The 26364-nt window shown below is 67.4% G+C and overlaps 2 protein-coding genes across 4 annotated transcripts; one reads left to right on the plus strand and one right to left on the minus strand.

Annotated features, from left to right (window-relative positions):
• Positions 1–67: 67 nt before the first annotated feature.
• On the minus strand, positions 68–11734 carry PELP1 (proline, glutamate and leucine rich protein 1). Its single transcript, XM_068924032.1, has 17 exons — positions 11618–11734; positions 10605–10669; positions 9776–9881; positions 8546–8695; positions 8043–8114; positions 7828–7887; positions 7173–7323; positions 6400–6529; positions 6213–6300; positions 5994–6082; positions 5027–5143; positions 4194–4344; positions 3958–4084; positions 3652–3707; positions 2868–3101; positions 814–2061; positions 68–278 (listed from the first exon to the last, which is right to left on the minus strand). The coding sequence occupies exons 2-17, from the start codon at positions 10613–10615 to the stop codon at positions 195–197; spliced, it is 2874 nt and encodes a 957-aa protein (XP_068780133.1). The 5' UTR covers positions 10616–10669; positions 11618–11734; the 3' UTR covers positions 68–194.
• Positions 11735–13203: 1469 nt separating this feature from the next.
• ARRB2 (arrestin beta 2) lies at positions 13204–26157 on the plus strand. 3 transcript variants are annotated; one of them, XM_068924005.1, is made up of 15 exons: positions 13204–13532; positions 16705–16735; positions 17090–17150; positions 18141–18185; positions 18276–18472; positions 19327–19386; positions 19951–20018; positions 20152–20287; positions 21039–21123; positions 21672–21744; positions 22553–22690; positions 23747–23830; positions 24416–24495; positions 24786–24840; positions 25549–26157. In XM_068924005.1, exons 1-15 carry the CDS (start codon positions 13510–13512, stop codon positions 25643–25645), a joined length of 1233 nt encoding a protein of 410 aa, XP_068780106.1. In that variant the 5' UTR covers positions 13204–13509; the 3' UTR covers positions 25646–26157. The 3 variants fall into 3 exon arrangements, with proteins under 3 accessions (XP_068780106.1, XP_068780105.1, XP_068780107.1); XM_068924004.1 differs by having other exon boundaries at positions 13358–13532; positions 22499–22690; XM_068924006.1 differs by lacking the exons at positions 13204–13532; positions 16705–16735 and adding an exon at positions 16949–16971.
• The last annotated feature ends 207 nt before the right edge of the window (positions 26158–26364 follow it).

Raw genomic sequence — 26364 nt, forward strand, 5'->3', positions numbered from 1 at the left:
TTTTTGGGGGGGGGGGGGGAAGCCCACACACCCCCCCACCCCCCCACAGACACAGACGGAGCCGGGGCGGGATGGGGGGGTTTATTCCACATCTCACCGTGTTGGGGGCTCTGAGGTTTGGTGGGGGGGGCCAAAGGGGACATTTTGGGGAGGTACAGGGTGGTTTGGGGGGGGGCAGGGGGCTGTTTCGGGGGTCACGGGGCCATCTCAGTGGTCCTGTCGTCGTCCGGGGGGCAGTCGATGAAGTCCGCCAGCATCGTCGCTGTCTCGTCCAGCTCCTGGGGGGGGGGTGGGGAGGGAATAGAGGGTCAGGGGGGACCCCAAATTGCCTATTTCCCCCCAAAAGTTGCACCTTTCTTACCCCAGCACACCCCAAACTGCCCCAGCTCTCCCCAAACGGCCCCATCTTCCCCCGCTACCCCCCTGTTTGTACCCTAAAAGCCCCCAAACTGCCTTATTTTCACTCCCACACTCAGAAAGCGGCTAATTTTGCCCCTCGGTACCCAAAACTGCCCCGTTCTCAGCCCCAAACCCTCTGGACCCCCCCCTTCTCTTGCCCCATCGTCCTCCAACAGCCCCCCCAAACTGCCCCACTCCCACCCCCAAACTGCCCCATCTTCGCCCCAAGCTGCCCCCACCCCCTCCCGAGTACCGCATGTTTGCCCCAAACGGCCCCTTTCTCGTCCCAAACCGCCCCCCCTTCCCTCCAATATCCCCCCCAAATTACCCTGCCTCCCCCCAATCTCCCAAACTACCCCATCTCCCCCCAGTCTGCCCCAATCTCGCCCCCAAAGCCTCCCCCGGCCCCCTCACCTCGCCCTTGTCTGCGGGGGGTGGGGGCTCCTCCTCCAGGAGGGGGGGCACCGGAGGGGGGCTGCCGCCCCCCCCCAGGATTTCAGGGTGGGGAGGGGGGTGGGCTGCATCCAGGGCTGGGGGAGCCACCTCGGGGACCTCCAGGAGAGGTGGAGGGGGCTCGGGGCCGCCCGGGGGGGGCTCCCCTTCCTCCTCGCCCCCTTCCCGGGGGGCCTTCGTCCCCTCGTCCTCCTCGTCCTCGTCCTCGTCTTCCTCGTCCTCGTCGGCCTGGGGGGGCGGGTGGCCTTCGTCCACCTCCATGACGAGGGCGCCCGTGTCCTCCGGGGGCGGCGGGGGGTCTTGGGGCACCGCCAGGGGCTGCCCGCCTTTGCCCCGGCCTTCCTCCTCCTCTTCCTCCTCCTCCTCGGAGAGGCCTTCGTCCTCCTCGTACTCTTCCTCATCCTCGTCGTACTCCTCCTCGCCCAGCTCTTCCTCCTCGTCAAACTCCTCCTCCTCCTCCTCCTCCTCTTCCTCCTCCTCGAAGAACTCTTCCTCCCCGAACTCCTCTTCCTCCTCTTCCTCTTCTTCCTCTTCCTCCTCCTCCTCTTCCTCGCTGCTGTTGATGTTGATCACAGCCGGGTCAGGTTCGCCGGGGATGCCCGGCGGCTCCGGGGGGGCGGCCGGGGGGGCGACGGGAGACGGCAACGGCGGCGGCAGAGGCGGCAAAGGGGGTCCCGGCTCCTCGGCGGGTTCGGGGGGTGCCATCAGCGGGGGGGAGACGGCGGGGGGGGGCAGCGGCGGCGGCGGTGGCGGTGGCGGCAGTGGCGGTGGCCCCCCCAGCTTGGGGCCGGCGGGGGGGGAAGCCGGGGCACCCCGCTTGGGGACGATGACCACGCTGTCGTCCGAGTCGCTCTCCAGCGAGATCTCCACGTCCGACGGCTCCTCCTTGTCGTAGTGCACGAAGACGGGGCGCCGGGGGCGACCCCCCCCCGGCGGCCCCCCCTCCTCCTCGGCCCCCGACGCGGCGGGGGGCTGCCCCGGCGGGGCGTCCCCGGCCGGTTCCTCGGCCAGCGGCGGCAGCCGGGGGGGACCCAGCGGGTTGGCGGTGGCTCGGGCCACCCCCGGGAAGGTGGGGGGCGGCGGGGGGCGGAAAGGGGGAGCGGGTGGCTCCGGGGGAGCCCCCGGAGCTGCTGTGGGGTGCAGGGGGGGCACCCAAGGCCGGGCCAAGGCGTTCGCCACCACCAGGGCTTCAGTGCAGATGGAGGAGACCTGTGGAGGGGGGGGTTGGGGTGTCATGGGGGGGGGACCCCCAACCCGGTGCCAGATGGGGTGGGGGGAACCCCAGCCACAAAGGGGAGGGCGTTCCTGGGCCTATATCTTACCTGGGCGGGGGGCGTCCCAGAGGATTGGGGGTCTTGGGGGCCCTCCTGGGGGTCCCAGCTGTGAGAAAGGGGTGTCCCTAGGGGATGGGGGCGGTCTCAGCTGTGGGACGGGGGGGGGTCCCTGGGGGCCCCAGCTGTGGGATGGGCAGAGTTCCTGGGGGTCCCAGCTGCAGGATTGGGGGGATCAGGGGATTTTGGGGGTCTTTGGGGGCCCCGGCTGTGGGATTAGGGGGGGTTCCCTGGGGGTCCCAGCTGCGGGATTGGGGGGCTCAGGGGATTTTGGGGGTCTCTGGGGACCCCAGCTGTAGGACTGGGAGTTCCCTGGGGACCCCAGCTGTGGGGCTGGGGGCCTCAGGGGATTTTGGGGGTCCTTGGGAGCCCCAGCTATGGGATGGGGGGGGGAGTTCCTGGGGGTCCCAGTTGTGGGATTGGGGGGGGTCCCTGGGGGTCCCAGCTGTGGGACAGAGAACTCAGTGAATTTTGGGGGTCCCTGGGGGTCCTGGCTGTGAAATTGGGGGGGAGGGGAACCCAGGAGGGAATGGGAGGACCCAGAAGAAAACACGGGAGTCCCTAGGGGATTGCAGGGGGGGGTCTTCAGGGGGATCAGAGGGCTGAAGGGATTTCAGCAATCCCCGGGGGTCCTGGGGGGGGGGGAATGAAAGGGATGGGGGGGGGAAAGACCCCCCCACTCACCTGGAGGGCCGGGTCGCGCTGGCCTTGGCCGAAAGCTCGCAGGGCGCAGTGCAGGGGCGGGGGGCCGGCGGGGGCTGGCGCCAGCACCAGGGCCAGCAGGAGCTGGTAGAGGGCGGCCCGGCACGGGGGGCTGGCGTAGGGGGTGCCGGGGGGGCCGGCGGCAGCCCCCCCCCCGGGGGGACCCTCGGCCTGCGGCAGCCGCAGCAGCAGCGGCACCACCAGCTCCTGCAGCCGCTGCCGACGGGGCGGGTAGAGGTGTTGGGGGGGGGGATGATGGGGACCCCCCCCAAACCCCCCTGGAGACCCATTATCTGTCCCAACCCCATAGAGACCCCCATTACCTGCCCCCTCAACATCTGCCCCTGGCCCCACAGACCATTTCTTGCCCCCCCCCACATCTGCCCCAGCCCCTCAGACCCCCATTTCCTGCCCAAGCCCCCCACATCTGCCCCAGCCCCATAGACCCCCATTTCCTGCCCCCCTAAGCCCCCCACATCTCCCTCTGGCCCCAGAGACCCCCATTTCCTGCCCCCCCATGTCTGCCCCAGCCCCCCATCTTCTACCCCAGCCCCCCAGAGACCCCCATCACCTAGCCCCAAATCCCCGAATATCTGCCCCAGATTCCCCTTGCCCACCTCTCAGCCCCCCCGAGAACCCCCTTTTCCCCCAGCACCTGCCCCCCACGTCCCCGATCTGCCTTTAAACCCCCCCCACCCCACCCCAAGGACATCACCCCAGCCCCACATCTGCCCCACGGAGCCCCTCACCCCGTTGCCCCTCTTACCCGGTGCGTCTCCTCCTTGATCAGCGGCCCCCCGGTCAGGATGGCTCGACGTAGCGCTGGCGGGAGGAGGGGGGGGAATGGGGTCACCAACGGGGCCATCGGGGGGACCCCGTGTCCCCCCACATCCCCCCCCCCACGACGGTGACAGTCGCAGGGGGGCAACGACGCGGCAGTCGAGGTCCCCCTGCGCCCCAGAGCAGCCCCAGGAGGGGTATAGCCCCCCACGTGGACCTTCAGATCAGCCCCAAAGATGGGGTCGCCCCCCCTCAGGGTGTCTCCCCCCCCCAATATCGGGACCCCCCCTACCTCGCAGGGCGGCCCGGCACACGTCGCTGTTGGCGGCGGGCTCCAGCTTGCGGTGCAGGGCAGGCGCGTCCGTCCCGTCGCCCAGTTTGGGTCTTTTCGGGGCGCTGGGTTTCGGGTCCTGCTTTAACTACAGGGGAAGGAAAAGAGAGGAAGAAGAGGGTGCTGGTTGGGGGGGGGGGTGGCCAGGCGGAGGGGGGGCAAGAAGGGGACCGGGGTGTCCCCAGAGAGGGGCTCACCTTGATGCCCTCGGCCGGAGGGGTGATGTCGCTGAGCAGATGGGCCAGGAGCACCTCGCTGGGGTGGCCGGGACCCTGCAGGACCCCCGAGGAGGCACCCGTCACCTCCACCCACAGCTCCAGCACCTGGTAGAGACGGGTGCGCACCGCGCTGGGGGGGGGGAGACGGAGTGTCAGAGGTGTCCCCAGGGCCCCCCCCGGCTGATCTGGGACAGACACGGGGTCCCCAAAACCTCCCAGCGTCCCCGCAGATGCTCTACGAGGCGCATGGGGACCCCAAAACCTTCCGGCGTCCCCACAGACACCCTGCCACACGCACGGGGACCCCAAACGCCCCGGCATCCCCGCAGACGCCCTACAAGGCGTACGGGGACCCCAAAACCTCCCGGCGTCCCCGTAGAGGCTCTGCGAAGCACACGGGGGACCCCAAAACCTCCTGGCGTCCCCGCAGACGCCCTGTGAGGAGCATGGGGACTCCCAAAACCTCCCGGTGTCCCCACAGACGCCCTGCCACGCGCACGGGGATCCCCAAAACCTCCCGGCATCCCCGCAGATGCTCTGTGAGGCACACAGGGGACCCCCAAAACCTCCCGGCATCCCCGCAGATGCCCTGCGAGGAGCATAGGGGACCCCCAAAACCTCCTGGCATCCCCATAGATGCCCTGCGAGGTGCATGGGGACCCCCAAAACCTCCCGGCGTCCCCACAGATGCTCTGCGAGGCACACAGGGGACCCCCAAAACCTCCCAGCCTCTCCAAATCCCGCATCTCTGCAATCAAAGGGACAAAGTCGCCCCCCAAATCCTCCCACGGCGCCCCCCGCCCCGGTCCTACCTGAAGGGTTTCTCCTGGCCCGGCAACGCGGCCTCGCGGGCTCCGCTCCAGGCGCTCAGCACCTGGGGGAAGAGGCGGCCCAGGACGCTGCCCCAGCGCACCAGGCGAGCCCCACATCTGCGGGGCCGGGCCGTCAGGGCACCCGCGGGTCTCCCCGCATCGCCCCAGGGGCTCCGGGCACCCAGTACCGCTCCAGTTGCCCCCTGGAGCGCCTCAGCTGCCTCCCAGCACGCTCCTGCTGTCCCCATTTGCCCCCACCCCTGCCCAGAGCTCCCATTTTCCCCCCAGTTCTGCCCCCAGCGCTGCCCCGCTGCCTCCGGTCACCCTAAAAGACTCCGGTTTCCTCCTAGCATGTCCCATTCCCTCCCAGTACTCCCAGTCCTTCTTGACGTATTCCCATTCCCTCCCCGTCTGCCCCAGTTCCTGTTTGCAAGCACCAATTGCCTCCTAGCGCCCCCCAGTTCCCTCCCAGCGCAGCCCTGGCACCCCCAGTTCCCTCCCAGCACACTCCAGCACAGCCCCAGTGTCCCCAGTTCCCTCCCAACATGCCCCCAGCGTCCCCAGTTCCCTCCCAGCACAGCCCCAGCGACCCCAGCTCCCTCCCAGCACACTCCAGCACAGCCCCGGTGTTCCCAGTTCCCTCCCAGCACAGTCCCAGCACAACCCTGGCAACCCCAGTTCCCTCCCAGCATGCCCCAGCATGTCCCCAGTTCCCTCCCAGCATGCCCCAGCACAGTCCCAGCAACCCCAGTTCCCTCCCAGCATGCCCCAGCACAGTCCCAGCAACCCCAGTTCCCTCCCAGCATGCCCCAGCATAGCCCCAGCAGCCCCAGTTCCCTCCCAGCACACCCCAGGTGACCCCAGTTCCCTCCCACAATGTCCCAGCACAGCCCCGGCGACCCCAGTTCCCTCCCAGCACACCCCAGTATCCCCAGTTCCCTCCCAGCACACCCTGCAGCAGACTCACGCCAGGATGAGGGCCGACAGCACGTCCAGCATGTCCAGGTGGACGGACGGCAGCAGCAGCATCTTCAGGGGACCGTCCCCAAACCAGTTCTGGGGGAGATGGGGCAGGGCTGAGGAGGGGTTTAGGGGAGCCCCAAGCGCCCCGCACCCCACACCCAGCACGAAAGCCACCACCAGGGGTGGGGGGACACTTTGGGGACCGTCCCCCGCCGCCACTCACGATGTTTTTGCTGGTGATGTTCAGCGCCCGGCAGACGAGGTCCAAGATGTCCTGCACGGGGACGGTGACAGGGGCCACAAACTCCTTGCTGTAAGGGGGGGGGGGAGCATGAGAGTCCAGGGGACGCAGCCGGGGGACGGAGAAGGTGGGTTGGGGGTCCCAGGGGTGTCCAGGGAGGGGGCCGTACCTGAGCAGGAGCTGGAGCACTCGGGCCAGCCCTGAAAAGCGGTTGTGCAGGGTGAGGACGAAGCCGGTGTCTCCGTCCTGGGGGTCCGGGAGCAGCAGTTCCACCCCCGGCCCCTCGTAGGGCAGAGGGTCTGTAGTGGGGAGGAGGGGGGGACGGCGTTAGTGGCTTAGCTATGGTTTGCCCCCTCCCCGAGGCACTTCTCGGGGTCCATCCAGCCCCCAGTGTCCCCTCCCTCTCCAAACAGCCCTTGGGGTCCATCCAGCCCCCCTCCAAACGGCCTACCTGACCCCAGAGGCCCCCCTCTCCCCAAAACACCCCTCAGTGCTCAACCACCCCCCAAATACCCTCCAAAAGCACCCCTCAGGGCCTCTCCAGCCCCCGGTGCCCCCCCCAGCACCCCCCCAAATCACCCCACGGCGGTCTATGCACCCCCCTGCATCCCCTAAATCTCCCTTCGGAGTCCATCAATCCCAGAACCCCCCCCCCAAAACACCCCTCAGGGTCAAGCCAGTCCCCCCAGGGCTCCCAAAACAGCCCACCCGTCCCCAGAGCCCCTCCCCTGCCAAAACACTCCTCTGAGTCCCCCTATCCCCTCAGCACCCCCCCAAACCCCCCCACCCCAGCCGTGCTCCCCAAAACCACCCCTCGGGATCCAACCACCCCCTCTAGGACCCTCCAAACCATCCCTCGGGGTCCGGCCACCCCTCTTAGGACCCTCTAAACCACCCCTCAGGGTCTGTCGACCCCCGGGCCCCCCCGCCGCCGGAGCCCACCCGTCTCGCTGCCCTCGAAGAGCGCGCCCAGCAGCCCGTGCAGGGTCGCCAGCAGCCCCTGCACCTCCTGGTTCCAGCACTCGGTGTGCCGCAGCCCCTGCGAAAAACCCCGGCCCAGGGACGGCAGCAGCGCGTAGCACTCGCAAGCCAGCTACCCCGGGGAGGGGGGCACGGGGTGGGGTGGGGGGACAGTGTCAGAGCCCCCCCTTTCACCTCGCGTGCACCCCAAGGACGCAGCAGCCCCCAGAGCTGCAACCGTCCCCCGCCTTGAACTCCCCTAGGGTTCCCACCACCCCATCACAGATCCCCCCCTGCCCAAGGCTCCCTGACCCCCATAAGCCCCCCCCATGGGGGCCCTTAATCCCCTCGAGCCCCCCCACACCTCCCATAAACCCCCCCATGCCCCCCAAGACTTATTTTGAACCCCCCACCCAAAATCTCCCGTAAACCTCCTGCACCACCCCAAGACTTATCCTAATGCCCTCTGGGACCCCCTCAAAACTTATCCTAACCCCCCCCCCCTGCAATTTGCTTCCGATTCCCACCGCCCAGCCTCATTTGCAACCACAGAGCTCTGCCATGCAAAATACCAGCCCCCCCCCAAAAAAAATACACTTGGGGGCCCCCTCCACCCCCTCGGAGCTCCCCCATCTACCTGCTGCAGCTGCGGGGACTCGGAGTCGATGCGGGAGAGGAAGTAGGCGGCCAGTTTACCCTGCGCGAGAAGCAAGGGATGATCTCCCCCCCACCACCCCAAAATCCCCTCCGGGGGTGGGGGAGCAAGGCACGGACACCCCTAAACTCCCCTCGGGGGGGGAATGGGGTAGAGAGACCCCCCCCCCAACCCCAAAAAGCCCCAGCGACGCTTACCCGCATAGAGCCGCAGGCCCGGGGGTAGAAGGTCATGCAGGACTTGATGCCCTCCAGCGTGGAGACCTCGCACTGGGGGCAGGTAGGGTGAGGAGGAGGCAAAGCCCCTTGTTCCCCCCTCCCCAAACCCTCTGTGCAACCCCGCCTCCAGAGCCCCCGTGTCACTCCTCAAGCCCCTCTGGGCACCCCCCACCCCAGCTCCCCAGGTGCCCCCCAAACCCGTGCGACCCTCTCAACCCCCTCTAAACCTTGCTGGCTGCCCCTAGACCCCCTCAGACTCTCTTGTGGCCCCCCCCCCAAATCCTGTGCAGCCCCCCCCAGGGGCCCTCCTTTGGTCTCCCCATGTGACTCCCCCCCCCCAAAGGCATCTCTGTGCACCTCAAATCCTTCCGGGTCTCCCCAGATTCCCCCCCGCCAACCTCCCTTGTGCCCCCCCCCAAAGACCCTCTGAGTGCCTGGTAGACCCCCGTGCGCCCCCCCAAGCCCCCCCCTCGCCTTGTCACCTCGGGTTTGAGGGCCAGCAGGGAGGTGAGCAGCCCGGGGATGTGGTTGGTGCCGATGTCGCGGGCCAGCTCGGGCAGCTGGGAGGAGAAGAGCAGCAGGTCGCGGAGCACCGCCACCCCCAGTGCCATGGTGGGGGCCGGATCCTGGGACTGGGCGGAGGGCGAGAGAGGCGTCAGCGCTGTCCCCGCGCCACCTGGCGTGTCGTTCCCCCCCCAACCCCTGTCCTTGACCCCTTCGTCGTCCCCATCCCCGGTTTTTCCCAATGTTTCCGGCTTCACGTCGTCCCCGTCCCCGGTTCTCACCCCTCCAGTTGCTCCTCGGTCCCCAGCGCCGTCTTTGTCCCCCTTTGCCCTGTCCCCAAGTGCCCAGTTTCCCTGTCACCAACCTCGTAGCGTCCCCTCGGTCCCTTTGTCCTCTCCAAGAGCCACCAGCCCCATCTAGCCCAGTGCCAGCCCATGCTCGAGTCCCCCCGACCCCTTCCCAGTGTCCCCAGACCCGTCCCGGCCCCTCCAGACCCATCCTGATCCCTCTCCAAGCCCCCTGGTCCTGTCCCGGCCCCTCCTCGAGCCTCCCAGACCCATTCCGACCCCTCCAGACCCATCCTGGCCCCTCCTCGAGCCCCCCAGACCCATCCCGGCCCCTCTCCGAGCCCCCCAACCCCGTCCCGGCCCCTCCTCGAGCCCCCCAGACCCATCCCAACCCCTCTCCGAGCCCCCCAGCCCCATCTCGGCCCCTCTCCGAGCCCCCCAACCCCGTCCCGGCCCCTCCTCGAGCCCCCCAGCCCTGTCCCGGCCCCTCCTCGAGCCTCCCAGACCCATTCCGACCCCTCCAGACCCATCCTGGCCCCTCCTTGAGCCCCCCAGCCCCGTCCCGGCCCCTCCTCGAGCCCCCCAGCCCCGTCCTGGCCCCTCCTCGAGCCCCCCCAGCCCCATCCTGACCCCTCTTTGAGCCCCCCAGCCCCATCTCGGCCCCTCCTCGAGCCCCCCAACCCCATCCCGGCCCCTCCTTGAGCCCCCCAGCCCCGTCCCGGCCCCTCCTTGAGCCCCCCAGCCCCGTCCCGGCCCCTCCTCGAGCCCCCCAGCCCCGTCCTGGCCCCTCCTCGAGCCCCCCAACCCCATCCCGGCCCCTCCTCGAGCCCCCCCAGCCCCATCCTGACCCCTCTTTGAGCCCCCCAGCCCCATCTCGGCCCCTCCTTGAGCCCCCCCAGCCCCCATCCCGGCCCGACGCACCTGGAGGAGGTGCTGGAGGCTCCGCAGCCAGCCCAGGCAGTGCTGCTGGAAGGGCTCCGTGGGGCTCTCGCTCACCAGCAGCGACAGCAGGCACAGCCCCTCGAACCTGCGCCACGCCCCCATTGGCTGCCGGCCGCCAGGGCCCGCCCACCCCGTCCCGTCCCGGCCAATGGAGAAGCAGCTTACCCCATCCTGGATGCTCCTCTCCCCTCCCCCCCCACCCCAAGGTGTGTATTGGGAGTGCTGGCTCCTGATTGGCTGCCCCACCATCTAGTCCCACCCACCCCTTGCAAGGAGGCCAATGAGAGGCTGTGCAACATGGGTGTGGCACGGGGGGGGGTCTCCCCCTCTGATTGGGTACCCTGCTGCCTAGTCCCACCTACCCCTCCCAAGGAGGCCAATGAGAGCCTGCACAACATGGGTGGGGCACAGAGAAACCCCCCCCAGGCCCCATTGGCTGTCGGTTCACTTAGTCCCGCCTCCTTATGGAAAAACAGCCAATGGGGAATGGCACAGGTGTGGCACATGGCACAAACGCCCACTTCTGATTGGCTGCCCACCCAGCTCGCCCAGCCTCCCCAGGGACTAATTCTGATTGGTTCTTTATCCTACTTGCACAGAGAAAAGCAACCAATGACAATAAAGCCATGAGACTAAGCCACGTTCTCATTGGTTACTGCACTAGCACCCACTTCCAATGCTCTCATCTCATTGGCTGAGCACCTCCCACCAGCCCCACACCTCCCCCCCACCCAGGCAGCACAGCCAATAAGGAAGAGGCGCGTGGGTGAACGGCGCGCGCTGATTGGCCGAAGCGGATGTCACTCACCGGGTCTTCATGGAGCTGAGGCGGGCGCTGGTGACGCCGACGAGGCCACCGATGGCCTGGGCGCTCTGCGGGGGCGTGGCGGGGTCAGGGGTCGCGTGGCGAGGTCAGGGGTCGCGCGGCGGGGTGGCCGTTACCGGGGGAAGGGGTCAGAGGTCACAGGGTGGGGGGTCAGGGTGGCCGTTGCCAGGGAAACGGGTCACAGACAGGGGTCAGGGGTCACAGGACGGGGTCAGGGTGACCGTTGCCAGGGAAACGGGTCACAGACAGGGGTCAGGGGTCACAGACAGGGGTCAGGGTGACCGCTGCCAGGGAAACGGGTCACAGACAGGGGTCAGGGGTCACAGACAGGGGTCAGGGTGGCCGTTGCCAGGGAAACGGGTCACAGACAGGGGTCAGGGGTCACAGGACGGGGTCAGGGTGACTGTTGCCAAGGAAACAGGTCACAGACAGGGGTCAGGGGTCACAGGACGGGGTCAGGGTGACCGTTGCCAGGGAAACGGGTCACAGACAGGGGTCAGGGGTCACAGGGCAGGGTCAGGGTAGCCATTACCGGGGGGAAGGGGTCACAGACAGGGGTCAGGGGTCACAGGACGGGGTCAGGGTGGCCATTACGGGGGGGTCACAGACAGGGGCCAGGGGTCACAGGACGGGGTCAGGGTGGCCATTGCTGGGAAAAGGGGTCACAGGGCGGGGCCAGGGTGGCTGTTACCGGGGGAAGGGGTCAGAGGGTGGGGTGGGGGGGTCACAGGGCGGGGCCACGGGGGCCGTTACCGGGTTGGGGGGGGGGGAAGGGGCCACAGACGGGTCAGTAGGTCACGGGGTGGGGTCAGCTCAGCGTCAAACAGGCGTCACCCGGGGGAGGGGGGGAGGGCGGGTTACCGGGAGGGGCCTAACGGGAGGGCGGGAAGCCCCCGAGTTGGGGGGGGGGGAAAGGGCGAGCCGTAGAGGGGCCACCGGAAGTGGGGGGGGGGGAGAGAGGCTTCCCGGTAGCGGCGGGGAGGGGTCGCCCGCACCTGCGTGCCCGCGCTGTCCCGCAGCCCCCGCACCAGGCCCGGCAGGGCGCGGCGCGACGGCGGCAGCGCGCTCAGCGCCTCCAGGAACGGCGCGGCCGGCGCGCGCGCCGCCGCCACCGCCGCCGCCGCCATTGCTGCCGCCGCCCTGACGTCACCGCCGCGCGACGCGGGCGCCGCCGCCCGTACGTCACGGCGGGGGCGGGGCCTTCCCCTGCCTCCCCGCGCGCCCGCCGGGCCACGCCCCTTGGCCGGGGGCGGTTTAACTGTCGCGAGGTGGGGAAGGGGGGGGGGACTAGAAACTGCCCCGCTGCCGTTCACGGGGTGGGGGGGAGGGGGGAGGCTTGAAACGCCTGGACACTCACACTGCGTTATGGGGGAGCCTGGGAAAAGCCCCTTTGAAACCGCCCCACCTTCCCGGGGGGGGCCTCGAAACTGTCCAAGCTGCGAGAAGGGCTTGAAACCCCCTTTTCCCCCCCCCCCCCGTCCCAATGCTACCTGGGGAGCAAGCGATGGGGGGGCTTGAAACCCTCATCCAGGCCCTGGGGAGGCTTGAAACATCCAGTCCAGTGCAACTGGGAAAGGACCTAGCCCTGGGGGACCTTGAAACTCCCATGGCCCAGTGCTATGGTGGGGGGGAGAACTGGCCACTGGGGTGGGGCAGGGGATTGAAATAGCCACAGCAGCTAGAGGACTGGCCCTGGGGGCCATGAAACCCCCATTGAGGGGCCTGGCTGGAAATACCTGCATTTAAGGGGGGGCCTGGAAACAGACTTCTTGGGTGCCTGTTTGGGTGTCTCATGGGGACCCAGAGGCAGCTCCCATGGTGGGAGGGAGGCCTGTGCCTGGGGGGAAACCACCAGTGGCCTGTGTGTAGCTGGCGGGGCTGGGAGCGGCACACGCACAGCGTGCACGCACACGCGTGTGCGGGCGGGCATGCGGCACATGCATGAGCGTGCCCGCCTGCCGCAGCTTGGCACGCCCCGTGCACCAGGGCCTTGCACGCCCCTTGCATGCCTGTGCACCACAGCCTTGCACGCCCCATGCACACTCATGCACCCCTTGCACGCCTGTGCACCAGGGCCTTGCACGCCCCTTGCACGCCTGTGCACCACAGCCTTGCACGCCCCATGCACACCCGTGCAGCACAGCCTTGCACGCCCCATGCACACTCATGCAGCATGGCCTTGCACACCCCTTGCACGCCCGTGCACCAGGGCCTTGCACACCTGGTGCACACCCAGGCACCACAGCCTTGCACGCCCCATGCACACTCATGCAGCATGGCCTTGCACACCCCTTGCACGCCTGTGCACCGCAGCCTTGCATGCCTGTGCACCACGGCCTTGCACGCTCCATGCACACCCATGCACCATGACCTTGCACGCCCCGTGCACACCCACACACCATGGCCTTGCACGCCCTGTGCACACCCGCACACCACGGCCTTGCACACCCCATGCACACCCGTGCACCACAGCCTTGCATGCCCCGTGCACCCCCGCGCACCACGGCCTTGCACGCCCGGCAGCCAACACCCGTGCACGCCCCTCCCCTCCCACGGGCCGCACGCCCGGGTGCGCCGGGGTGGGGTGAGGGGCACCCTGGAAACAGTCACTTCCCCTTTGCCCGTTTCGGGTGTCGCAGCTGTGTGTGTGTGTGTGTGTGTGCGTGTGTGTGTGTGTGTGTGTGTGTGTGTGTCCCTGTCCCCAGCCCCGGGTGACGTCGCTGTCCCCCCCCCGACCCTGGATTGGCTGCCTTGCCTCGGCCCACGTGACCTTCGGCCTGCCATGGCCGCACTCTGGCCCGCGACACCCTGCAGCCGGGACGGGCGACCCGTGCCCCCCGCCTAGGACTCCCCCTGCGTCCCCCTCCCCACGTCCCCCCCTCCCAGCATGGGGGAGAAGGCCGGCACCAGGTGAGGAGGAAAGCGGCGAAGCGGGGTGGGGGGGGAGCCATGAAACCGTCGCGAGCGGTGCGGTGCAGGCAGCGGTGCACGGTGCACGGGCCCCAGCTTGCAACCCCCCCCCAAAAAAAAGGGATTACAGGGTGCATGCCCCCCTCAACCCCCGCCCCGCAACCCACCCCCAAGGGCGTTCAAGCGGCACGGCCCAGGGTTGCAAACAGCCGCCTGGGGTTGCACTGGGGCCCTGCTTGCAAATAGATCCCCCTCGATCCCGGCATTGCACGGCACGTCCCCCTCCCCAGTGTTTGCACGGTGCCTGGCGCGGGTTGCAAATAACCCCCCCGGGCATTGCACGGCGCGTCCCCCTCCCCAGCATTTGCGCTTTGCATGGCCCTGGGCTTTGCACGGTGCACAACCCCGGGATTTGCATGCAGTGCTACACCAGGGTTTGTACAGTGCCCGACCTCGGGGGTTGCATGATGCACAACCCTGAGGTTTGCACGGCGCACGGCCCTTTTGTATGGTGCACGATCCCAGGATTTGCACGATGCATGACCCCAGGATCTGCATGGTGCACACCCCTGGGGTTTGCATGTTGCACAACCCCGGGGTTTGAACCTTGCACAACCCCAGGGTTTGCACCGCACAGGACCCCGGGGTTTGCACCTTGCACAACCTCCGGGTTTGAACCTTGCACAACCCCAGGGTTTGCACCGCACAGGACCCCAGGGTTTGCACCTTGCACAACCTCCGGGTTTGAACCTTGCACAACCCCAGGGTTTGCACAGTACATGGCCCCTTTGCGCCCTGCGCGACCCCAGGGTTGGCACCTTGCATGACGCCGGGATTTGCACCGTGCAGGACCCCAGGATTTGCACCTTGCACGACCCCGGGCTTTGCACCTTGCACGGCCTCTTTGCACCGTGCACGACCCCAGAATTTACACTGTGCAGGACCCTGGGCTTTGCATTATGCACGACCCCAGAATTTACACTGTGCACGACCCCAGTGTTTGCACCATGCGTGGCCCCTTTGCACTGTGCACAACCCCAGGATTTGCACCGTGCATGACCCCTTTGCACTGTGCACGACCCCGGGGTTTACACCGTGCACGACCCCAGAATTTACACTGTGCATGACCCTGGGGTTTGCACCATGCATGGCCCCTTTGCACCGCGCAGGACCCCAGGATTTGCACCGTGCACAACCCCAGGGTTTACACTGTGCAGGACGCCAGGATTTGCACCTTGCACGGCCCCTTTGCACTATGCACGACCCCAGGGTTTGCACCGTGCACGACCCCGGGGTTTGCACCATGCACGGCCCCTTTGCACTGTGCACGACCCCAGGGTTTGCACCGTGCACGACCCCGGGGTTTGCACCATGCACGGCCCCTTTGCACTGTGCACGACCCCGGGGTTTGCACCTTGCACGACCCCAGGGTTTGCACCGTGCACGGCCCCTTTGCACTGTGCACGACCCCGGGGTTTGCACCATGCACGGCCCCTTTGCACCGCGCAGGACCCTGGGCTTTGCACCGCGCTCGGCCCGTGTCGCTGCTGGGGGGGTGCAAAAATCAGGGTCAGGGACGGGGGAACCGAGCCCGTGTCCCCCCCCACCGGGGACCCATTTCCCACCTAGAACCAGGCCGAGGACCCAGGTGTCCTGCGGGCTTCACCTTGACACCCCCCCCCCTCCACCGGACGCCTGGGTCCCAATGGGGAAGGGGCGGGGGGGACACAGCGCGCCCGGACGCCTGGGCTCCCCGCGGCGCTGGCGGCACCCGGGTGTCGAAAGTGGACTTTTGCCCCCCACCCTCGGACGCCTGGGTCCCTCGTCGATATTTGGCGCTGGGGAGGGGACGTCAGGGCCCGGATGCCTGGGCCCCCTTGGCACCACCCGCCGCCCCCCCCCCCCGCCCCACTTTGGCTTTGGGGAGGGGGGGCCAGGGGAAGCGATGCGGTGGGAGGAGGAAGTGGGATGGGGAGGAAGTGCCACTGCCGTGGGGGGGGGGGGGGGAGGTGGGAGAGGGGGGATGGGGACACCCTGAATTCGGGGCGGCCTCGCTCCACTGGGACCCCCACTTGGGGGGCTGCATCCTCCCCCTAAGGTGACTGGGGACCCCCCTGCCCCCAGCTATGGGGCGGGGAACCCCCCCTGCCTGACGGTGACTGGGGACCCCCCCTGCCCCCAGTTATGGGGCAGGGACCCCACCCCCACCCCACAGCAACTGGGGACCCCCCAGCCCCCAGCTATGGGGTGGGAACCCCCCCTGCCCCACAGCGACTGGGGACCCCTCCTGCCCCATAGCTTCTGGGACCCCCCTGCCCCCTGCTATGGGGCAGGGATCCCCGCTGCCCCTCCATAGCTTCTGGGACCCCCCTGCCCCCAGCTATGGGGCGGGGACACCCCTCTGCCCCACAGCGACTGGGGACCCCCCCCGCCCCATAGCTTCTGGGATCCCCCTGCCCCCAGCTATGGGGCGGGGACGCCCCTCTGCCCCACAGCGCCTGGGGGCCACCACCGCCGCCCCGGTGGGGGGCAGCCCCATATTCCCCCCCCCCCGCCCCCCACGATCAGGGCCGCCATGGGGCCCGTAGCCACCGCCGCTTCCTGCCCGCGGAAGCAAAACAGGAAGCGCCATGTCGCTCCCGCCACCCCCTCCCAGTGCCCCCCAGTAGCTCCCAGTCCGGGTCAGGTTGCCGGGGGGGGGGGGGAAGTTCCCATACGTCACCCACCCCCACCCCATTGCCGGGGGGGGGGTTGCCAGGGTGCAGTTACCATGGCAACGGGCTAGGCCCCAGAGGCTTGACTAGGCCGCAGCAGGCCCCATTTTGGGGGGGGGAAGCGGTTTGAGGGGGGGGCCCCGGGTGGGATTTGGGGGTCTCTGGGGGGGGGGTCAGCAAGTGAGTTGGGGGCTCCGGGTCCTTTTGGGGACAGCTTGAGGCAATACGGGGCATTTTGGGGGGTCGGGTATGTTTGTGGGGGTGCTGAGCAACCGGGGTGGGGGGCAGGGGAGGCTCTGAGAGGCCTTTTTGGGGTGCTGAGGGGTGAGGAGCCCCCCCAACTCTCCCCAAATCCCTTCCTTCAAAATCTCCCCCCCCAAAAAAGACCCCTCTCCCCAAAATCCACATATCCTCCCCCCCAAAAAAACCCCATCTTGACCCCTCTTGTCTCCCCACAGGGTGTTCAAGAAGTCCAGCCCCAACTGCAAGGTGAGACCCTGGGGTGGGGGGCAATATTGGGGGGGGGAGGGAGATGAAACCACCCCCTTGTCGTTCCCCCCCACACACACACCTTGCGATGGCCAAGACCCCCCCTCTGCCAGCCCCGACTTTGTGGCCTCCTTCCCCATTTCCCCCCCCCCGCCCCCGTTTCCTTCCTCGGACACCCGCGACACGAGTTGTGCACGTGCTCAGCCCTGCGCGGGCGGCGGGGTGTGGGGAAGCCCGTAAGATGTCTCCTTCATTTCGGGGGTGGGTGTGGCTGCTGACCCCTTACTGGGGGGGGGGGGTAGGGGCACATCGGGACCCCACGTCCTCACCCCCCTGTCTGTCCCCCTCCTGCAGCTCACGGTCTACCTAGGCAAGAGGGATTTCGTGGATCATCTGGACCGGGTGGACCCTGTGGGTGAGTGGCATTTTCGGGTGAGGGGGATGCCGTGGGGTTTGGAGGGGGGGTAATTGGGGGTGGGGAGGGGCTACAACGAGGCAGCGGAGATGTCTGAGGGGGGCTCTGGGGGTGCAATGGGGCAGCAATGGGTTTTGGGGGGGCAGAGGGGGCTGCAGTGGAGTTTGGGGGGCCCTGGAGGGGGCAGCAGTGGGGTTTGGGGGCACAGTGGGGCTGCAATGGGGCAGCAGTGGGGGGAGGTCTGGGGGCACGGGGGGCTATGGGGCAGCAGTGGGGTTTAGGAGGAGTCTGGGGATGCAGAGGGGCTGCTATGGGGTTTAGAGGGGTCTGGGGGTGTACAGGGGCTGCAGTGGGGCAGCAGTGGGGTTTGGGGGGTCTGGGGGTGCAATGGGGTTGCAGAGGGGCTGCTATGGGGCAGGATTGGCTATGGGGCAGCAGTGGGGTTTAGGAGGAGTCTGGGGATGCAGAGGGGCTGCTATGGGGTTTAGAGGGGTCTGGGGGTGTACAGGGGCTGCAGTGGGGCAGCAGTGGGGTTTGGGGGGTCTGGGGGTGCAATGGGGTTGCAGAGGGGTTGCTATGGGGCAGGATTGGGTTTGGGGGGTCTAGGGCTGCTGTGGGGCAGCAGTGGAGTTTGGGTGGTCTGGGGCATGGGGGGGCTATGGGGCAGCAGTGGGGTTTAGGAGGGGTCTGAGGTTGCAGTGGGGCAGCGGTGGGGTTTGAGGGGGTCTGAGGGTGCAGTGGGGCTTCTGTGGGGCAGCAGTGGGGTTTGAGGGGGTCTGGGGGTGCAGTGGGGCAGCAGAGGGGCTGCTATGGGGCAGCAGTGGAGTTTGGGGGGTCTAGGGGTGTCATAGGGTAGCAGTGGGCTTTGGGGGGGTCTGAGGGTGCAGTGGGGCAGCAGTGGAATTTGGGGGGGGTCTAGGGCTGCAGTGGGGCAGCAGTGGGGCAGCGGGGACCCCCTGCCCTGACTCTCCCCTCCCCATTCCCTTACAGACGGGGTGGTGCTGGTGGATCCCGAATACCTGAAGGACCGGAAAGGTGAGGGGGATAACGGGGCCGGGGTGGGGGGGGACGGGGATGCACGCCAGGACGCCTGGGCCCCACGGCGGCTGTCCCCTGTCCCCGCAGTGTTCGTGACGCTCACCTGCGCCTTCCGCTACGGCCGGGAGGACCTGGACGTGCTGGGCCTGTCCTTCCGCAAGGACCTTTTCGCCGCCACCTGCCAGGCCGTGCCCCCGCTGCCCGAGGAGCGCCGGCCCCCCACGCGCCTCCAGGAGCGCCTGCTCCGCAAGCTGGGTGCCCATGCCTACCCCTTCGCCTTCACGGTGAGCCCTGCCCCACGGCCAGCCCCATAGCGGGCCCTGCATCCGATCCCAAGGGTGCTGCACCCTGCATCTGCCCCTTCCTGGTGAGCCCTGCCCCATAGCGGGCCCTGCACCCTGCCCCGAGGGTGCTGCACCCTGTATCTGCCCCTTGACAGTGAGCCCTGCCCCATAGCGGGCCCTGCACCTGGCCCCAAGGGTGCTGCACCCTGTGTCTGCCCCCCTTCCTGGTGAGCCCTGCCCCATAGCGGGCCCTGCACCCAGCCCCAAGGGTGCTGCACCCTGTATCTGCCCCTTGACGGTGAGTCCTGCCCCATAGCAGGCCCTGCACCCTGCCCCGAGGGTGCTGCACCCTGTATCTGCTCCTTGACGGTGAGTCCTGCCCCATAGCAGGCCCTGCACCCTGCCCCGAGGGTGCTGCACCCTGCATCTGCCCCTTCCCGGTGAGCCCTGCCCCATAGCGGGCCCTGCACCCAGCCCCAGGGGTGCTGCACCCTTCATCTGCCCCCTTTCCCGGTGTGCCCTGCCCCATAGCAGGCCCTGCACCCAGCCCCGGGGGGGCTGCACCTGCGTCTGCCCCCCTTCCCTGCCCCATAGCAGGCCCCATGGCCACCTTGATGTCCCCCGCCCCATAGCTGCCCTGGGGTCCCCCTGCCCCACAGCCAGACCCATGGCCATCCTGGCCTCCCAGCACCCCCAAAATCCTCCCTCTGACCCCCGAGCCCGTCGCAGGGAGGGGGGCTGGGGGGGGCAGCCGGACCCCCTCGATGCCCCCGACGCCTCATTACCTGGCTGCACCCCTTCGTTAGCCCCCTGCCTTCATTAACCCCCCCAGCCTCTCTTGCCCCCCCCGCCAGATCCCCCAAAACCTGCCCTGCTCGGTGACGCTGCAGCCTGGCCCCGAGGACACCGGCAAGGTGGGGACAAGGGGACGGGGGGGCTATGGGGCTGGGTGGGCTATGGGGGGTGGGAATCAACCTTTTGAGGGGGATAGGGGGGGTCGGGCTGGGAATAGAGGGGTTTGGGGGGTATGGGGCTGGGTGATTATGGGAGCTATAGGGGCTGGGGGCTTGGGGGGGTGCAAGGGATTATTGGGGGGGCTAATGGGGCTGGGGGAGAGGGGCTTGGAGGGGACAAGGGGTTACGGGGGACTGTTGGGTTAATGGGGGGGCTTGGGGGGCTACTGGGGGATAATGGGGTTAAGGGGGGTATTGGGGCTGGGGGAGATGGGGAATTGAGGGGGAGTTATTGGGGTTCATTGGGGGGACAGGGCTTTTAGGGGGAGATTGGGGTGTATCGGGACCGGGCAGACGGGGGTTTGGGGTGGGATATTGGGTCTGGGGGGAAGGGGGATTTGGGGGGTATTGGGTCTAGCGGGCAGCTCAGGGTCAGGGGGACAGCGAAGACCACAGGCTGGAGGGTGGGGGGGTGGAAATTGGGGCGGGGGGCAGGACACTTACGGGGTATCCCCCCCCCCCCAGGCCTGCGGCGTCGACTTCGAAATCCGGGCGTTTTGCGCTAAATCCCTGGAGGAAAAGATCCACAAAAGGTAGCGACCGACCCGGCTGCCCCAGCTCCACCTTGAACCCCCCTCCCCGTCCCCCCCCCCAACCCCGCAGCACCCCAGACATCGATGCAGGTCCCCTTTGCGCGGGGACCCAGGCGTCCGGCTCGCCCCCCAGGAATTCAGTGCGCCTGGTGATCAGGAAGGTGCAATACGCCCCGGAGCAGCCCGGCCCCCAGCCCACGGCTGAGACCACCCGGCACTTCCTCATGTCCGAACGCTCCCTGCACCTCGAGGCCTCGCTGGACAAGGAGGTGGGGGGGGTCCCGCGCTGGGGGGGCGAGGGGGTGGGTGTTTGGGGGTCCTATGTGTGGGGTGGGGTGCGTGGGAAGGGCGTTTGGGGGTTCCAGATGTGGGGCAGGGGGCCGAGGAGCTGTGAGGAGGGGGTTTGGGGATCCCATGAGTGGAGCAAGGGGCTGGGGAGCTGTGGGGAGGTGGTTTGGGGGCCCATGAGTGGGGCAGGGGTCTGGGGAGATGTGGGGCAGGGGTCCTTTGAGCGGGGCAGGGGCCAGGAAGCTGTGGGGAGGAGGTTTGGAGGTCCCATAAGTGGGGCAGGGGTCTGGGGAGATGTGGGGCAGGGGTCCCTTGAGCGGGGCAGGGGCCAGGGAGTTGTAGGAAGGGGGTTTAGGGGTCCCATGAGTGGGGCAGGGGTCTGGGGAGATGTGGTTTGGGGGTCCTATGAGCGGGGCAGGGGTCTGGGGAGCTGTAGGGTGGGGGTTTGGGGGTCCCAGATGTGGGGCAGGGGTCTGGAGAGATGTGGTTTGGGGGTCCTATGAGTGGGGCAGGGGGCTGGGGGACCACAGGGAAGGGGTTGGGGGTCCTAAGTGTGGGGCAGGGAGGTGGGAAGCTGTAGGGAGGTGGTTTGGGAGTCCCAGATGTGGGGCAGGGGGTCTGGGGAGGCTCCTGGAGGTGGGTTAAGGGCACCATGGGACAGGCTGGGTGCCGTGGGGCAGTGTGGGCGCCGTGGGGCAGCCGTGGGGCCGGTGCTGAGCCGATGCCCCCTAGCTCTACTACCATGGAGAGCCTCTCAACGTCAACGTCCACGTCACCAACAACTCCAGCAAGAGCATCAAACGTGTCAAGGTCTCCGGTAGGGGATGTGGGGGGACATGGGGGACACGGGGAGACATGGGGGACCTGAGGGACATGAGGGACATGGGGACACAGGAGACCTGAGGGACATGAGGGGACATGGGAGACATAGAGGGACATGTATGGACATGGGGGACATGGGGACACAGGGGGACACAGGAGACCTGAGGGACGTGAGGAGACACGAGGGACATGGAGGACATGGGTGGACATCGGGACACAGGGGGACACAGGGACATGGGGGACCTGAGGGACATGGGGGACCTGAGGGACACAAGGGAACACGAGGGGGACATGGGGGCATGGGGGACCTGAGGGATACAGGGATGTGGGGGACATGGGGGGACACAGCACACAGGGGACACAGAGCACACTGGGGACACAGGGGGGATGCGGGGGGACACAGAAGAACATAGTGGGGACACGGGGGATATTGGGGACATGGGGAAGCAGGGGACACACAGGGGCCGTGGGGGATGCGGGGGGACACGGAAGGGACTCGGGGGTCGCGCGTGTCCCCGACGGGCGCTGATGCTGTCCCCGCAGTGCGGCAGTTCGCTGACATCTGCCTCTTCAGCACGGCCCAGTACAAGTGTCCCGTGGCCCAGATAGAGCAGGAGTGAGTCCCCCTGACCCCCCTGGGGACCCCCAAACCCCCTGGGGGACCCTCAACCCCCCTGGGGGACCCTCAAACCACCCCGGGGACCCCCAAATTGCCCTGGGATCCTCCAAACCTTGCCGGGACCCCCAAACTGCCCCGAGGACTCTCCAAACCCCCTGAGATCCCTCCACCGCTCCGGGGACCCCCCAAAACCACCATGGGGAACCCCTAAAACCACCCCGGCACCCCTCAACCCCCCCAGAACCCCCCAAACCTCTCTGGAGGACCCCCTTGGGGGGCTCCCAAACCACCCCAGGACCACCCAAACCGTCCTGGACCCCTCAAAACCACCCCCGGCACTCCGACCCCCCCGAGGCCCCTTCAAACCACCCCGAGGGACCCTCAAACCACCTTGGGACCCCCCCCCAGCCACCCCAGGACCCCTGAACCCCCCGGGGGACCCCCAAACAGTCCTAGGACCCCCTCCACCCCCACCCAAGGATTCCCAAAACCCATCCAGGACCCCCAACTGACCCCAGAAACCCTCAAAACCCCCCAGAGACCCCCTCTGGGCTCCCCAGCTGGTCCTCGGGGACTTCCATGCCCCCTTGAGGCCCCCTAAACTCCCCTATCACCCCCCAACCCTCTGTCACCCCCCAGCTCCGCTCTGGGCCCCCCCAATGCCCCTGGAGACCCCATATCCCAGAGGCGTCCCCAACCCCCTGCCACTAAAGGTGACCCGACCTCCCCTGACCCCGAATCACCCTCCCAGGGTGACCCCGCGTCCCTGCCTGCTTTGTCCCCTGACCCCGGGCTCTGTCCCCAGCGACCAGGTGGCCCCCAGTGCCACCTTCTGCAAGGTGTACACCCTGACGCCGCTGCTGAGCAACAACCGCGAGAAGCGGGGGCTGGCGCTTGACGGCAAGCTCAAGCACGAGGACACCAACCTGGCCTCCAGCACCATGTGAGGGCCGTGCCGGGGGCAAACGTGGGACTGGGGGGCAAATAGGGGGGCCTGGGGAGGCAAATATGGAGTCTGGAGGGGGAAATGTCCCTCCATGGAGTCTCCAACATCATGTGAGGGCAGGTCCAGGGAGCAAAATGAGAGTCCAGGTGGACAAACACGCTCTTGTTGGATCTCCAGCACCATGGGAGGGCCATGGCGGGGGCAAATGCGGGGCTGGGGGGCAAATAGGGGGGCCTGGGGAGGCAAATATGGAGTCTGGAGGGGGAAATGTCCCTCCATGGAGTCTCCAACATCATGTGAGGGCAGGTCCAGGGAGCAAAATGAGAGTCCAGGTGGACAAACACGCTCTTGTTGGATCTCCAGCACCATGGGAGGGCCATGGCGGGGGCAAATGCGGGGCTGGGGGGCAAATAGGGGGGCCTGGGGAGGCAAATATGGAGTCTGGAGGGGGAAATGTCCCTCCATGGAGTCTCCAACATCATGTGAGGGCAGGTCCAGGGAGCAAAATGAGAGTCCAGGTGGACAAACACGCTCTTGTTGGATCTCCAGCACCATGGGAGGGCCATGGCGGGGGCAAATGCGGGGCTGGGGGGCAAATAGGGGGGCCTGGGGAGGCAAATATGGAGTCTGGAGGGGGAAATGTCCCTCCATGGAGTCTCCAACATCATGTGAGGGCAGGTCCAGGGAGCAAAATGAGAGTCCAGGTGGACAAACACGCTCTTGTTGGATCTCCAGCACCATGGGAGGGCCATGGCGGGGGCAAATGCGGGGCTGGGGGGCAAATGGGGGGGCCTGGGGGGGCAAATGTCCCCCCATGGAGCCCCCAGCACCATGTGGGGGGCAAATCAGGCTTGGGAGGGGCAAAACTAGAGACCGGGGGGTAAAAAAGAGAGGAATTGGGGGAGGAGGTGGCTCTACAGGGGTGTGTTGGGGTCCCTCCTGCAGTCCCCCCCGCAAGAGGTGGGGACCTCCCCCTGGGGGGGCATTTACCCCCCTTCCCCAGGGCATTTGCCCCCTTGGGGGTGTATTTGCCCCCCTCACCGTCTCCCGCAGCGTCAAGGAGGGGGCGAACAAGGAGGTGCTGGGCATCCTGGTGTCCTACCGCGTCAAGGTGAAGCTGGTGGTGGCCCGCGGCGGGTACGTGATTCCCCACCCGAGCCCCTTCATGTCCTTCCTGTGTCCCCCCATATCCCCTTTTCCCCCCAATATCCCCTTTTCCCCCCAGTATCTCTGTGTCCCCAGATGTCCCCAATGTCCCCTCTGCATGTCCCCATGTCCCCCATATCCCTGTGTCCCCCAATGTCCCTCCAATGTCCCCCTATATCTCTGTCCCCCCCATATCCCCATATCCTTGTGTCCCCAGATGTTTGTGCCTCCTGTGTCCCCATGTCCCCCCATGTGTCCCAATGTCCCCCATGTCCCCCCATATCCCTCCCATTTCCCCTCACATCCCCATTTCCCCATTTATCCCCATGTCCCCATGTCCCCTCATGTCCCTCCGTGTCCCCCCATATCCCCATTTCTCCCCATATCCCCCATCCCTGTGTCCCCATGTCCCCCCTGCATGTTCCTGTGTCCTTGTATCCTCATGTCGCCCATTTCCCTCTCATGTCCCCTTATATCCCCTGTCCCTATGTCCCCCTGTCCCCGTGTCCCTCCTGCATGTCCCTGTGTCTCCCCTGTCCCCGCTGTGTCCCCCGCTCACCCCTCCTCCCTCCGCAGGGACGTCTCGGTGGAGCTGCCCTTCGTCCTCATGCACCCGAAGCCCCCCGAACCCTTCGCCCCGCCGCGGCCGCAGTCAGGTAAGGGTTAACCCCGGGGGGGGAAGGTGACATGGGGCTGGGGGGGGCCACAGACACCCCTGGGGGGGGCCACAGGGGAGGGGGATGTCCCCCCCCCAGTCACCCCACTGTCCCAGCAGAGACATGAGGTTTGGGAGAGCCTCAGAGACACCCCAGGGGGGATTAGATGGACTGAGGGGGTCCCCAGAGCTACCCCAAGGGGGGACATGCCCCGGGGGGGGACATGCCCCCAGGGGGGGGTCTCAGGGTCCCCCCCAAGTGTCACCCCAACACCCTGTGTCCCTCTCCAGCCCTCCCTGAGACGGACGCGCCTGTCGACACCAACCTCATCGAGTTCGAGACCAAGTGAGTGTCGGGGGGTGCAGAAACACCCTCCTTCCAGGGGCAAAAATACACCCTGTGGGGGGGCAAAAACACCCCCCAGGGGGCAGAAGTACCCCCTGGGTGCCCAGAGGGGCATGTTTGGGGTGTCTTCCGGGAGCAGGGGTGGATTGGGGGAGGCCCCCTTGAATGGGGAGGATGTGGGGGTGCCCCCAGGGGGGTGGATTTAGAGGGGTTCCCTATTGAATGAGGGGGACATGGAGGTGCCCAGGGGGGTGGTTTTGAGAGGTCCCCATTGAATGGAGGGGATGTGGGGGTGCCCATGGGGGTGGATTTGGGGGATCCCCATTGCATAGGGGTGCATGGGGTTGTCCACAGGGGGGTGGATTTGGAGGGTCCCCATTGAAGAGGGGACATGGGGGTGCCCACAGGGGGTGGATTTGGGGGATCCCCATTGCATAGGGGGGCATGGGGGTGTCCACAGGGGGGTGGATTTGGAGGGTCCCCATTGAAGGGGGCGATATGGGGATGCCCACGGGGGGTGGATTTGGGAGGTCCCCATTGAAGGGGGGGACGTGGGGGCATCCATGGGGGGTGGATTTGCGGGGTCCCCACAATCCAGAGGCCGGATTCAGGGTGCCCACGGGTGGCAGAAGAGGGGTGCCCCATGGCTGATGGGGGGGGTTGTGGGGGTGCCCCCCTCACCCATCACCCCCCCCGCAAAAAAAAAAGCTACGGGCCGGACGACGACATTGTCTTCGAGGACTTCGCCCGCCTCCGACTCAAGGGGCTCAAGGACGAGAAGGACGACGAGGACCAGTTCTGCTAGGGGGGGCCCCCCGCCACCCCCGGGGCCCCCCCATTTCCCTGGAGACCCCCTTTTTTCCCCCTTACCCCCCTATTTCTTTCACCCGTCCCCATCTGACTGCTGTAAGGGGGGGGGAATGTCCGTCCCCTCCTCCCCCCAATTTGGGGGGGGTCCGTCCCCTCCCCTCACCCGTGGGGAGGGGGGAATTTTAGGGTGACCCCAGGGGGGGCCCCCATTCCCCCCACCCCCAAGCACTGGACTCGACTGGGCATTACCCCGCCACCCCTCTCCCCGTGTCCGTCCGGCCGCCCCCTGCTGCCCCCCCCCGCACTGTTTATATGTATATTAATTTTTAAAGCTGTTTTGGGGGTTTTCCCCCCACCACGACACGTGTAGGGACCCCCCCCGGGCCCTGTGTCCCCCCCTCCCCGTGGCTATGTGTGACATGGGAGGGGGTCAGGGTTCCCCCCCCTCTTTGGGGACGCGGCGAGGGGGGGGGATGTGACTGGGGTGAATAAAGACTTTGACTCGTGTTTGGGGTGAAGCTGAGTTCTTTTGGGGCCGGGAGGGGGGAGAGGCACAAGAACCCACCGTGTCCCCCCCTCCCCAGCCCAATTTGGGGACACTGGAGGACCATTGGCCATCGAGACTTTTCCTAGAGCGGCCTCCTCCAGAAGGCACCCTCGAACGACTCCCGCCGCAGAGATCCTACCACAGAGCGGCGTTGGAGGACCATTGCA

Source organism: Struthio camelus, chromosome 37 (assembly GCF_040807025.1).
Source record: "Struthio camelus isolate bStrCam1 chromosome 37, bStrCam1.hap1, whole genome shotgun sequence".
Classification (NCBI taxonomy): domain Eukaryota; kingdom Metazoa; phylum Chordata; class Aves; order Struthioniformes; family Struthionidae; genus Struthio; species Struthio camelus.

Coding starts and splice junctions, on each gene's coding strand:
- PELP1 (XM_068924032.1), bottom strand. Junction 7,888..8,042: donor GGGCCTGCGGCTCTATGCGG/GTAAGCGTCGCT, acceptor CTTCTCGCGCAG/GGTAAACTGGCCGCCTACTT. Junction 6,530..7,172: donor CTTCGAGGGCAGCGAGACGG/GTGGGCTCCGGC, acceptor TCCCCACTACAG/ACCCTCTGCCCTACGAGGGG.
- ARRB2 (XM_068924004.1), top strand. CDS start 13,510: ATGGGGGAGAAGGCCGGCACCAG. Junction 13,533..16,704: donor GGGGAGAAGGCCGGCACCAG/GTGAGGAGGAAA, acceptor GTCTCCCCACAG/GGTGTTCAAGAAGTCCAGCC. Junction 16,736..17,089: donor AGTCCAGCCCCAACTGCAAG/GTGAGACCCTGG, acceptor CCCCTCCTGCAG/CTCACGGTCTACCTAGGCAA.